General features: G+C 37.3%; 1 protein-coding gene across 1 annotated transcript in view; it reads left to right on the plus strand.

Annotated features, from left to right (window-relative positions):
* LOC129255105 (uncharacterized) overlaps positions 1–14,470 on the plus strand; it is a 40,267-nt gene that overhangs the window by 3,531 nt on the left and 22,266 nt on the right. The window contains exons 2-7 of the mRNA XM_064095508.1: positions 2,665–2,688; positions 3,869–3,886; positions 5,012–5,026; positions 6,276–6,329; positions 6,781–6,804; positions 7,297–7,314. Coding sequence (XP_063951578.1) covers positions 2,665–2,688; positions 3,869–3,886; positions 5,012–5,026; positions 6,276–6,329; positions 6,781–6,804; positions 7,297–7,314 — 153 coding nt within the window. The remainder of the gene's footprint in view (positions 1–2,664; positions 2,689–3,868; positions 3,887–5,011; positions 5,027–6,275; positions 6,330–6,780; positions 6,805–7,296; positions 7,315–14,470) is intronic.

The raw sequence follows: 14,470 nt of genomic DNA on the forward strand, positions 1-14,470 counted from the left end.
AACTTGAATCGGCTCGCGGTTCAGAACCGGCAATTTGCACCACCAAAGTAGTAGGTTCTGAACCGCGAGCCGATGCAGAATCGGCTTTTTTACTACGTGTAAACAGAAAGCCGATTCTGCACCGGCAATTTACCATTGTGACGTAATTGCAAGCGCACTGATCCAGCGTTGTCTTTATTATGACGTATATTGTAGGTATGCGTATAATTTCAGGTTTTTGCATCGCGAGCTGTAACAACGTGTAAACGCAATCCAAATGCCGATTCTGCATCGGCATTTGGTTCAGAACCAATTGCCGATTAAGTGTAAACACGGTATATATAAGGTCAATAGGCCTATACCTGGTAATTGAGCGCGCTTTGCGCGCTCACTGAGCGACTCAAAATTTTTGCTGGTGCCCCCCCAATGCCGTGACCCACGGTACGCCACTGTTCAGCACAATGACACAGTGCATGACCATAAGAAAACACGTACAGCTCTGATTTGTTCAGCAGTGTGATGACGGGTCGGCCTAGCTATCCTTTGCATAGCTTTTAGGGAGCTTTTGCCATTTCGACGGGGGTGGATTTTATTTTCCCGTTAGATTTTACAACATAGTACGGTATTATACAAATAATGCATGCAGCCGAGTGCGTTAGTGGAAATGCAGAGCACGCGAGGTTTCTTTAGATAGGAGTCGCACTGTGCACGAGCCGCTTGCGGCGAATGCCCAGTGTGCTCCATCTGAAGAAACCGAGCTTTCTCTGCATTTACTTTTACGCACGACAGAGCAAGTGCATTATTTGTTTTATAAAATAGCAACACAGAAACAATTTTTTAAAAAGTTACAGTACATTTTTGTTGGACTTTACCGCACTGGTTTGCTCGAGCGTGCAATGTCAATTTTCGTTGCACACCTTTTGCACTACCGTGCAGTGCACAAAAAAAGTTGGATGTCATGTGACGCGTATTGACCAATCGCGATGCTTGAAATAATACAGCTATTTTATAATACAGTTTTACATTGGAAATACCCGTCAAATCACAAGGAACAGCTGAGAGGTCTAGTTGACTTTGTCGAAAATTAGTGAATCGGAATACCGTAGTACATTCGGAGCAGACAAAAATTAGATGTCGTTTGTCCAGAGTCACGGACGAAACTATAGTAACTGCTTGATTCACCGATTTTTGACGAATACGACTTTAATAGATTCTTTACGTTCGAGAAAGCGTCTGCGTATTTCTGCGAAATCTGTCTATTGACGAGTTTATGTCTGATGTATAGTGCAGTGCCAGTGGTATTCTCAGACTCCGAAACCCAGCAGCCGCTCCCGAACAACGTCCCCGGTCATGCCGCCGGGTGCCTGTGCTGACCAGTTGAACCTATCCTGGTCCAGTGATGTAGCAGCTCCCATGGTTTCGTGAAGGGATTGAATGTAACCTCATACCGAAAATGCGTTGGTTGTTGAGCTGAGAAAATTAGGAAGCATTGGGCCTGGATCTGGAGTGGATGGACAAGAAAACATACATGTGGTTGCGATAATGGCACTTAAGTAACAGTCAGAATTCTGAAAATGAAACTTATAGGAGCTGCTCCCAGGGAGCTGCCTGAATATAGCCTAGGATTAGGAGTAGGAGTTCATTGCCGGGCCATGGCTAGGACTACCAGTATTCTACGTAAGTTGTCCTTTTGATCTAACCACTCATCCTACGAACGAGGTTATAGCCAATATGATCTAACCATGCTGACAATGCCATGGCAACCCAAACACAGTTTCAGTTGCGGATCCATTGTCAGACTTGGTTACACGGTTGAAATTCGTCTGTAAATATGACAAGTAAAACAGTCAGTTTTGCATTTATGAACATATAAAAAGTATGATTGCATATAGGGAAACAAATAATTTGTTTCATGATTTACCAACTCTCATGTCACTGTCAGATCGCGAAGCCTGGCGTACCATTGTTGATTCATTCTCGGATGCATCCAATGTGTAGTATAGTAGTACATTGAAAAACGTCGGGGGCCGGGGTGGCTTGCATGCAGCCCTCCACTGTTCCATGGCCCCTAATTTGAGTTTCCCTCTTAATTATCTACTTGACATTGCGAGATATTTTATCTGTTAATTGCCTTGACAACTTTGCAAGTTGTTGAGTTATTTGTCATGCTCATGCCCTGAGATGTATCATTTGTATACTATAATGGCGATTTATATGTTGTTTTCTACCAGGTTCATTGGCGTAATGAGCAAAAAATATTGAGGGGGGGGGGGAATTAGATATGGAGAATCGCATACAATTTATAAAAAGTTGAAACATTTTGCATTTTTTTACAAGAATCCAATTTTGTGATAGATTTCAATATAGTGTTTTCAGAGAATAAAATTATTTTACCCTTTGCTTTTTTTCTCTTTCCTTTTCTCTGTTTTCTTGGTTGTGATTTTTTTTTATTGGGACTCCCCCATCTGTACGCTAGTGACCAGGTTTCTTGCCAGACAATCAAAACATGATGTAAATCAACTTTGAAAGATGTGTCTCTCCTTGTTGACATGCAAACATGATAAGTCGAATGTAATTGGCAAGATGTATATATATATTTATATATATATATTTGATAAGTTTTTCAATGAGATTGAGTAAAATGAAACTATAAAATTGTAATTTTTATCTTTAATTATTTTCCAGAGAGCCGATGAAACAGCTGAAGCGGTATGTATCATAGCGACCCATTGCAAACTATTAAAAATTCTTATTGTAAAAATAGCAGAAAAAAATATTGGTGAAGGTCTGCCGAGGGAAACCCATCAAAGATTCCAAATGTCATTAGAAACTGGTTTTTTTTTATTTGTGATATCAAATGCTAGCAGCTTCCATGTATTGTGAATTTGAAAATATCAAGTGGTTTTTTTTTTGTACCTTCACTATATCAACAAGTTATTTCACACATGCTCATTAAAAAAGAAAATTTTATGTCATCATGAACCATTGAAAATTGAAATTTAAAAAATTGGGGCAGCTGCTCGTCGTATATGACGTCACAAATCAACAACTTGAAATTAAATTCTAATAACTTTCTTTGATAATTTTTTCTTGTATTTTTACTACAAGTTTTTCGTCAGTGTGAACTCCCCCTTTGATTGTCCCAGGATCAGGTCTAGATGAGGGGGGGGGGGCAAACAAAACCTTTTTCTTGGATAAAAAAATAGCAATATGCAATTATGCATTCTGTAATTGGTGATTGATCATGACCTTATGTTTTTGGTCATCAATAGTTTTTTCTTCACAAAACCTGCACTTTTACTCTCACTGTTTTTTTTTATTGAATTTTACAATTTTGTACATTTTCAAAATGCATGAACTTTGTATTGAGTAGAAATGTATGATTCATTCTGTGCTATTCTGTAATTTATTTCATACGTATCATTTGCCTGTATGTTAGTAATTCATGTGGTGATAACTGATAGAGGTCTGCAAGCGTAGATTATACTATGTTATTACACGTGACCCTTCTACCAAGAAGTTCTCGCTTCTACCCAAATGTCGCAGTGATGTTGTTGCAACTAACCTAATAAACCTCTGTTGTTGTACATACGTTTCATAAAATATCTACTGACTACTGGGGCCCGTTGCAGAAAGAGTTGTGTTTAAACACAAGTAAAAAAATCAATCGCAAGTCCCAAATGCGCGCTGTTGATTGGTTGAAAATCAAGTTGCGCATGATTTTTAGAGTTGCGATTGATTGCAACTCTTTCTGCAGCCCATTTGCCTCCAATTAACTTTCCAACCAATTTCATCATTACTTTTAAACATAAAAGCATTTTCTGCATACAAATTTATGTTATAGAGTCATCTATAAAAACAATGTGATATATTTCCTTTTCTCTTGTAGGAGTTCAAGCGTGATCAGGTTAGTCTGAGTGGGAATGTGAGATAATGGCAAAGAATATTGTATGTTTTAACTTTACTTTTAAAAGCAGTGTGATGTAAAAAAAAAAAAAAAAAAAAAAAAAGAACCTATCCTACAACACTCATTTAATACTGTACAGTCATGATTGGTTGTTTGATTCATTTGTCAAGCCTCCAAACCACAAAATAGATTGATTCAAGTATTACAAATCAGTAAGCTTTGAAAATGTGACTTATGAATGCTTGAAAGCTTACATCCACCCAATGGGGTTCTTGATGACTATGAAACCAAACAAATGATGAGTTGAAGTCACCTTATTTACATGTTGAAAAATAACATTCTGCGGCCCTTACCTTTTTGATTCATTAATCATTTCAAGCAATTTTTTTTACAAGTTTTAGAGAAAGAATTCAAACATGATTACCATTCAAGGCAATCACACTCACCTTGCATTTACCGTTTAGTCCTTTGTCTGCTGCTTTGATGGAAATGCTTGTTTTACAATGATTCAACCACTAGCTACAAATCAAACATGTTTTCATGCAACTTTTTCTCGACCATGCATCAATCATATTTCACGCAAAATGTCTCATATGAAAGATGACAAAATGGATACTTAAATTATGAGCTTTGTTTTCAGATAGCAGAAAAAGCCAGAAAAACTCACTTAAAATCATAATTTGCTTGTTCAAAAGGAAATTTACTAGCACCACTGTTTATTGTTCTAACTCAGTCATCCGTGCATTATGAAGGTTAAGATGGGTCTGAGATGAAAGAGGGGAAGCATATCTTGTCATTGATGTACATCTCATGAAACAAATTTATGATTACAATGTCAAAAAAATACACTGAATTATGGTTTCCTTTTTTTCTGTGACACACTGTATTAAAAACATAAAGAAAAGGAAATAGGGAAAGGTAGCATGCAAAACCATTCAAGGTATTTCAAATGTATAACAAATCTTATCATATGATGGAATCTTTTGAGAGATTTAAGATTAAATTATGATTTTTTTTTAAATTTAATTTGATACAGGTATGAAACATGGTCATATATAGATACTTGATGTTTAATAAATATTTAACTATGTATATTTTGTCCATTTTATTCCCTTAACTCAATAGCAACATGATTCTGAGGTAAGCTTTTTTTTTTATCAGTTTAGAATTTATTTCTTTTGGAATTAAAGTAGGCGTGTTTATCCATGATGAGCAGTATGGAAGAGTGCCTACAATATTGTAGCAAAATGTACAGAAATAGACATGGCCACGCTCGCACCAGTATACTGCATTCAGACGTTGTATACATGTGCACTCTCACCCCCCACCAATCATCCCACGTACCGGTGGACCTACCGCCACACATGCACCCACAAACACCCACACTCTGGTACCCACATTATCTTTCTCACCAGAAATGCATATATATCTAGTGGCACAACACAGAATGTTTTCAAATTACATTATCATAACTACATGTATATTACATTATCATAACTATATTACAGTATGTATACAGTATGTAGAAAATATATAATGATAATTTATAAATATATATAATAGTAATTTTCTAAGAGAGATCTTTTTAATAAGATGTTTCCTACATGTTTCTTTAGTTAATATGCATCTTCTCATAGATTTTCAATTATTATCTTACACTGTACATTACCGCTATTACTATTTACCTTGAGAATATCATAATATTTTGAATTTATATTGTAATTTCTGTAAATTTTTTTATTGTTTTGTTATATTCCTTATTTGTTAAGTTCATTGTTTTTTTTTTAAATTGTAAAACATCTGTCAATTTAGCTTTTAAGCTGCGATCACATATTTTTAATAAATCTTGAATCTTGAATCCAGTTGACTTTAGTCTAGTAATTGTGTATCTGGAATATCTTTCATATAGCTGTTTGTAAAGCATCCCAACACCTCCCACCTAACTGGCAAAATCACGACGAGCAAAATGTGTATTATCCATTCACAGAAGCAAAAAAATTATAACGTTGTTAGTTGACATTTTCAGGGGGGGGGCATTGTTGTTATAAGGTGGACAATATGGTCGTATGGAGACTTTTAAAGTGTACCCTAAACAAGTCTCGTCCTATGATCTCAGAACATCCTTACGTGCCTGGCCTCCTGATCAGTGCATACCCATGTACATATACTTTGTACTAATATATAAGTAAAGGCCATGTAATCTTGAATCATTTGGCAACGATAAGATGAATTCATTTAGTACTGATAAGTCACCCATCATTAAACCTATTAGCAGGGCCTACAACTTCCCATGATCTTCACCAAATAGCAAAATCCAAATTATCAAATTACATAATTGACAAAGTAAATAATGTGCAGATTCTATTTGCTTTCTGGTTTTATTCTCTAGAGAGCAGCAGAACTAAGACAGGCTCAGGAAAATTCAGACTTTGGAACAGATAAGGTATGTGATCATAAACGCATGATGACATCAAACTATTGGAATATTACAGGGGAATGCTACCTATTTTCAATGAAAGTGCACAAAAATATCATCTGATTATGATTTCCGGTAATGGTCAGTCCCCCCCCCCCACTCTTAAAACCGTTTTGCACACCAATTTGCTGATATTGGAACCATATGAGGTATGCAAGATGAAATGTATGAGAAAATTGTACAGTGTAATCTGATGAAATTATGTTTGAGTAATTGAGACATAACTGATTTCTTTTAACTAAGACCACCCTTTCGTGGAAATCAAAGGGAGTATCACTAGTTGGTCTAGGCATCATATTTTGTGTCTTGCCTTTGAATTAATCATAATTGTATTTTGTATATCAAGGCATAGATGATAGATCTGAAGAATGAATGCATTGTATGTAATTGAGATTTATTACTATACCTTGACTTTCAGAGAGGCGACGAAGGGGCAGAGGCGGTATGTAGACTACAGTATCTTAATCATCTCGTTTAAAGAATGCTTTTAAATATTCCTCCCCCCCCCCCTCATTCAGACAGTCAATCACATGCATATGTTCATTCCAGATTCTTAGATATACCCCCTTTAAGGACTTGGGTTAGGTTTGCACCCCCCCCCCCCTTGAAAATGTAAGGCCAGTGCACTTGAGAGTCTAAGATTATTTCAAGGTATATGATATTGTAAACAAGCGAAAGTTTGTTTTTTTTAACTGAAAATTTTTACAATTTACATTGTCAAAATGCATGATCTTGGTATATATTAATTAGATATGTGTGATTCTTTTCTGTGCCAATCTGTAATTTATGTCATATTTATCTTAAATTTGCCCGTATTTAAGTAATTTCATCGTTGCTTTTAAACACAGGAGCATTTTATGCATACAAATTTATGTTATATTATGCATAGTAGCGTCTCCTAAAACAATAACATATATTTCCTTTTCTCTTTAAGGAGTTCAAGCGTGATCAGGTAAGTCTTTAATGGCAAAGTATATTGTATGTTGTAATTTTACTTTTAAAAGCAGCATGATGCAGTGTTGTAGTCAAGGCACAAACCTCCAAGGCCAAGGCCAAGGCCAAGGCTTTAATACCCAAGGCCAAGGCTTCAATACCCAAGGCCGAGGCCAAGGCATGCAAACCCAAGGCCAAGGCCAAGGCCTGAAAACCTCAAGGCCAAGGCCAAGGCCAAGGCATTTCAAACTAACAATAAATGTATATGGAACAATGAGACAACAATGCTTAGGCGGCAGACATGACACACAAGGCAAAATGTATTAAAGGTGTGAGCGAGCGAAAATGTTGACCCTTGTACATGTAAAACAAAAATAATTTCATGATAGATTTAGACATTATTAAAATAATATTATAGTTACCTTTGTACATTTAATACATTATTTTTCTAGGCGATTTACATTGCAATAATTATCATTACCACGGTCATCTGATCCTGGTATGCCCATTATCAACGTATGTCTTTCTCCACTCCGTGGGACAGGGGAGGCAGAACGTTTTTTTGGGGGGGTGTCAAAGCCTAAAAATACACTTATAAGTCAAAATGAAAGCCTTTTTAAAGTGATTTCTAATTGATAAGACAGATATTTTGATTTAGGCGTTACTTTTCTGCCAGAAAGCGTAGCGAGCGAGCGGTTTTGAAAAAAAATCAATTCTGAAGTTGTAAAACTCGATTTTCGGTCAATTATGGCACTAATCACTGTTAAAAGGGCATCCTTGCGAGATGTTGCCAGCACGAACCACGAGCTCAAACTTCTGGACATTTCGTGTAATGAGAAATGAAAATTAAATATACCGAGCTGTTTTTGTAATCATGAAAAAGATGTGCATCTTACAAAAGAATTAACGCGAACACGAAGCACGAGCTGAAATTTTACTGACCAGAAAAGAAAGCTGTTCTGGACTGCATTTAGTGACTCATTAATAGGATACATTAAACTCACTAATCAAATAATGCGAGCGCAAAGCGCGAGCTCAAAAATGTGTGATATTCTAACCGGAAAACTGGACATTCTACGCATTTTTTTTGTAAATGGGAACAGAATGAGTACCTTACTAAACAATAATTTATGCGAGCGCGATCCAAAATTTTGTGATTTTTTAATCTAAAATGTATTATGTTTTACTATAAAAAAAGGTATTTCTTTTTTTAAAAGGGCATATTTGATTTGGAAAAAAGAGCATTTTCGATTTCGGAAAACGGGCATTTATTCCTACAGGGAATTTTTCAGGAGGGGGGGGGGGCGAGAGAGCACAAAGCGCAAGTTGAAATTTTCAAACGCTGACCTGAAAATGAGTCATTTTTAGGACTCTTGTCAGTATTCATGTTTTTTTTTCTGCTTACAACCAATATTAAATTTCCATTCTCTTTTCTTGTATCTTCTATTAATTTACCTCAAAAACCGGAATAAAGAATACTAAAAAAAAGTTATATTCAAAAGGATATAAAATAAACGGGGCACACCCCACACCATTAGTTGGGGGAGGTTAATCTTAATTATTTCTTAAAACAATAAAATAGAGTTTTCTATGAAACCACACTGACACAAAAACAAATATTTTGTTTGTTTCCTTGAAACTGTAGTGAAATGAAATTCACTGTCGAACCATATAATTAAAAATAAGTAACCCTTTTGTTTACTCTGTTTTGTCAATCTGAGACACTATACCCAAAAAAAAAAAATTTAAAAAAATTAGATGTACTGCCCATCAACATATTAACTGATTTAGCAGTATATTCTGCCAAACCAGTCTCCCCCTTCTCCTCTCTATCTCTCTTCCCATTCCTCTGTCTTGCCTGTTGTGTTCAAGTTTACCAAATCTTTTCAGAATATCATTTAGACTTAAAACATTCTTGTTGGTCAAAGATAATACAAGGAAAATCCTAATGGAATAGAAATCAACCTTGTTATCATTCTTTAGAGTTACATGTAGCTATTCTTAAAGTATGAAAATTGTTGTCAAAATTGCAGTCAGATCTGTCAGAATTATTCCTGTCATAAAATCACTATAATCTTCATCATTTTTATTATTATTGATTATGCCATTATTATAATTTTTAAACAACATATTACCAATAAATAATGTTATTTTTCATCACTTCTGTTTTCTTTGTTACTTAATTATATGATAATAATTCTTGATAATTAAAATTGATGGCACTGCTAAGTACACTTACTACTGCTGCTGCTATACTGCTGACTGCAGGTAGTATTGACCATTAGTGTCATTAGATATACAGAACAATTTATTTAAACATTTGTAACTACTTATATCAAAACAAATGAAAGTACAAAATATAAAATGCCTTGAAAATGCCTTGAAAATGCCTTGAAATTTCAAGGCTCAAAATCCTCAAGGCCAAGGCCAAGGCCCTCTCAAGGCCAAGGCTTGAATGTTCAAGGCCAAGGCTTTGAAAAAGTAGGCCTTAAGGCGCCTTAAGGCCAAGGCCGAGCATCAAGGCACTACAACACTGGCATGATGTGAAAAAACCTATCCTACAACACACATTACTGTACAGTCACGATTGATTGTTTTTTATTCATTTAGATAGATTCATCAAAGTACACTACTCAAAAAAAGTTAAGGACCACTTTTTAATGTGTGTATACAATTTTCAAACCGGGTGTTGTATTTCTAGAAATACCCGAATATGGCTGTCTTGAATCTCCTCAAACACCCTATAACAATTTCACACATGGGTGGTTTCAGTTGTTGCATGATGTCTCTCGCATTATTGCATATCCTGAAAAGTGGGCCCATTGTGAAGTGGTACAAATGTGGATTCAAATGCATTTTCTGTCTTTAGTCTCTACAATCAACAAATTGCTGACAACAGCAATGCCAAGATACAGCTGTCCAGGATGCCATCAAACACAATGAAATCAATTTCACTCATGCAGTTCTTTCATGTCTCTTGCATCATTGCAATGTGCCCGTACAAAAGTGGCTTCCAAAGCATTTTCTGTCTTTAGTCTCTACAATCAACAACTTGCTGACAATAGCAATGCCAAGATACAGCTGTCCAGAATGCCATCAAACACAATGACATCAATTTCACACATGCAGTTCTTTCATGATGTCTCTGGCATCATTGCAGTGGGCCATAAGACAAGTGTCTTCCAAAGCATTTTCCGTCTTTAGTCTGTACAATCAACAACTTGCCTACAACAGCAATGCCAAGACACCACCTAAGTGAAACAGATGTAGCCAGAGCCCTAGGGATGCTGGAAGCTGGCCTCAGTCAGCGAAGAGTAGCCAGAATGATGGGCGTGTCACACAGTGTCATTAGCAGAGCAAATCAAAGACACCGAGAGACAGGGCTATACTCCGAGAGACCCCGCAGTGGCCGACCAGTTTCGACAACCCCTAGAGATGATCGCTACTTGACGAATCTCAGCCTCCGCAACCGCTTTCACAGTGCACGCCGCCTCAACAATGACTTCGCTGCAGCAACTGGAGTGATTGTTTCCACTCAAACAATCCGTAACCGACTTCACAGAGCCAATATGCATGCCAGACGGTCAGCTCAGTGTGTCCCACTCACCCCTGCTCACAGAAGAATTCGTCTCAACTGGGCCCGGGAGCATGTCAGATGGACCAGACAGCAATGGCGTAGAGTTCTGTTCACAGATGAGAGCAGATTTTCCCTTGACCACAATGATGGACGTTCGAGAGTCTGGAGGCGACCAGGAGAGAGATTTGCAGACCCCTGTATTGCAGAACATGACCGTTATGGGGGAGGCAGCGTCATGGTGTGGGGAGGCATCACCTACGCCAACCGTACTCGTCTCTACGTGGTCCCAGGGGGAGCAATGACAGGAGTGAGGTACAGGGATGAGGTCCTTGAACCTATAGTGGTGCCATTTGCAGAAAATGTGGGACAAAACATCATTTTCATGGATGACAATGCCCGTGCCCACCGAGCTAGGGTGGTGACCGAGTTCCTTGAGGGCCAGGGGATTGAGCGTATGGAGTGGCCAGCGAGGTCCCCGGACTTAAACCCGATAGAGCACGTCTGGGACATGATGGGGAGGAGTCTCGAGCAGCTCGAAGCCCATCCACTTGGACTGCAGCAGCTGGGTGTGGCTCTGGAGGCTGCATGGGATGCACTGGACGTCAGAGACATCAATCGCCTCATCAGCTCCATGAGACAGCGCTGTGAAGCCGTTATTGCTGCAGGGGCGGAAATCTCTCCCAAAAGGTAGGGGGGACACAGGGGCGGATCCAGCCTTCGCCAATAGGGAGGGGGGGGGTGGAAATTTGTTTCAGCCATTTTTTCCCCTATCGGCAGCTCGAAGATGATTTGTGTTTGTTTCTTTAAAGGGGTAGTCCTCATTAGTCACTTCTTAGCTTTATTCTTATAAATTCATATATAATATCATAATCCTTATTTATATGATGTAATTTTTTGGAAATTTTACGTATTTTTTCCTAAAATTTGAACATTCTCGGCAACGTTTCTTATCCTGAAAAAAATGTGTATGCAACTTAACAATTACTACAAACGCAAAGCACGAGTAGAAATGAACTGATGGAAAAGATACCTGTTCAAGACTGCGCGCAGATAGCTTTTAACAATCAAATAATGCGAGCGCGAAGCGCGAGCTGATTTTTTTTGGGACATTTTCACCTAAAGAATGGAAATTCTAAGCTCTTTTTGTAACTCAAGCAGAATGGGTAATTTTGATATTTAGTCCTATAATATTCACTGAACGAGACATTATATTCATGTTTTGTAAATCATGAAAAGGATGAGTATTAATAATGCGAGCGCAAAGCGCGAGCAGAAATTTTTGTATACGTTTTGAACTGGTACCTGTTGAAAAGGTACCTAATAAGGACTGCTTGCACTTAACCATGAAGGCGTTACATATTTCAACAATTAAAAAATGCGAGCGCGAAGCGCGAGCTGAAATTTTTTGAAAATTTCTAAAGAAAGAATGGAAAATTTTAATCAACTTTTGTAATCGTGAACAAGATAGCTATATAATTCAACAATTGATGCGAGCGCGAAGCGCGAGCAGAAAAAAAATCGAGATTTAGACCAAAAATGGGCCAATCTGTTCATGTTTTGTAAACAACCATAGGCTGATCGAGGGCTTTTTACCGTGTGTAAATAAAATAAATAAATCAAATCAATGTTTTGTAAATCATGAAAAGGATGAGTAATAGGGGGTCTTCCTGCATTAATAATGCGAGCACAAAGCGCGAGCAGAAAAATTTTGATATTGTGATCTGAAACTGGATAATGATTTAAATAGAGAACAAGTTGAGTATTTGAATAAACATGCGCGCGCGTGTTTCATATATATTATTCTAAATACATCTTTAATCATGAAAATCATGAAACTTTGATATTCCGATATGAAAAAAGAGTCAATTACAGCTTTATATTTCAAGCACTTTGTAGGAAAATTGTAAGATGGATATGGATCGCACTTAAAAAAAGAGCTAAAATTTTAATTATTATTACTTTGAGTTTTGACATAGGACCGGGACATCCTTACGACATGTCATGAAAATGATGACTATCTTCCTATTCCTCTTGCTAAGCGCGAGATGAAACTAAAGGGACAATTTAATTTTAATATCATATTTATTAATGCCTAATGAGGGCGTGAAATCTGATGAAATTATCATGGCATAAAAATTAGACATTTCACTTTTGTAATTATGAATAGGATGTATCAGTTAATATATTTTTAACCATTAATGCGAGCGCAAATCGCGAGCTAAAATTTTTGATAAACTGTCATGAAAAGTGGATTCTAAGTAGTTTGTTGTATAATCAATATCTAAACATACATAACTCGCCAATCAAAATGCCAGCGTGCAGCGCTAGCTGATACGTCTTGACAATCAGATCTGAAAAGCGATATTTTGAAAACTTTATGGAATACACGAAAACAATAGATACCTGATAAATCAAAATTTGCGAGCACGCAGCGCAAGCAGCAAATGTTGATTAAGTTATTCAGACCATAAAACTGACATTTTTACAGAGCACTTTTTACAAATCAATTTGTAAATCACACAAAACAATAAAAGTTCGATTTCCGAGGTGAAATATGTTTTGTATATTGACTTCCAAACTTGATATTTGAGCTCCATATTGAACAAGATATGTAAATCACCTAACAGGCAATGCGAGCGCGAAGCGCGAGCGAAAATTTTATATAGTGGCACGAAAGATTATTTTTATTTTCCAAGTCTTCCCCTCATCTTATTTTATGCACTCGTCGTCCTTTTCTTCTTTTTCGCCTCTCTTTTCCCTCCTTTTTTCATTTTTCCTTCTTTCTTTCCCTTTTTTTTCTTTTTTTTCTCCGCCAATGGGGGGGGGGGGAGCCTCGGCCCACTGGATCTGCCTTTGGGGACAAGGGGCGGGAAAATTTGTCAAGCAAAAAAAAAGGTTATCATCCCCAAAGTACGGTCATCTCGTCCTAACTCGTCCCAAAATACATGTTTTATTTCGATTTAGAATGATATATTTCTTACCACCATAAAAGACAAAAAATAGTAGGGGGGACATTTGATATTGTGTCCCCCCCCCTACTATTTTGAGTAGGGGGGACACGTCCCCCCTGTCCCCCCTGGGATTTCCGCCCATGTATTGCTGCAGGAGGTGGTCACACTCGTTACTGAACTGCCTGAAAGACACTCAGACATTCGTTTTTACCACTTCATGTCGGTAGCTGATACCCCTCGTGGCCCACTTTTCAGGATGTGCAGTGATGCGAGAGACATTGTGCAACAACTGAAACCACCCATGCGTGAAATTGATTACAGCGTGTTTAAGGACATTTAGGACAGTTGTACTGAGGTATTTCCAGAAATAAAACACCTTGTATAAAATCTTTATGTACGTTTTAAAAAGTGGTCCTTAACTTTTTTTGAGTAGTGTATAACAAATACACTATGTTGTAAAGCTTTCGGCCCTGGCCTTCTTCAGTTTATATTGTCTCGCCTGCATAGCAGAGCGAGACTACAGGCGCCGCTTTTCTGATGGTTAAGATTTTGAAATGTCATCATAACTAAGAAAGTATATGGACCTAGTTCATGAAACTTAGACATAAGGGTAATGAAGTATTACTAAAGATCCAGCCTGAGTTTCA

Source organism: Lytechinus pictus, chromosome 2 (genome assembly GCF_037042905.1).
Source record: "Lytechinus pictus isolate F3 Inbred chromosome 2, Lp3.0, whole genome shotgun sequence".
Lineage (NCBI taxonomy): Eukaryota > Metazoa > Echinodermata > Echinoidea > Temnopleuroida > Toxopneustidae > Lytechinus > Lytechinus pictus.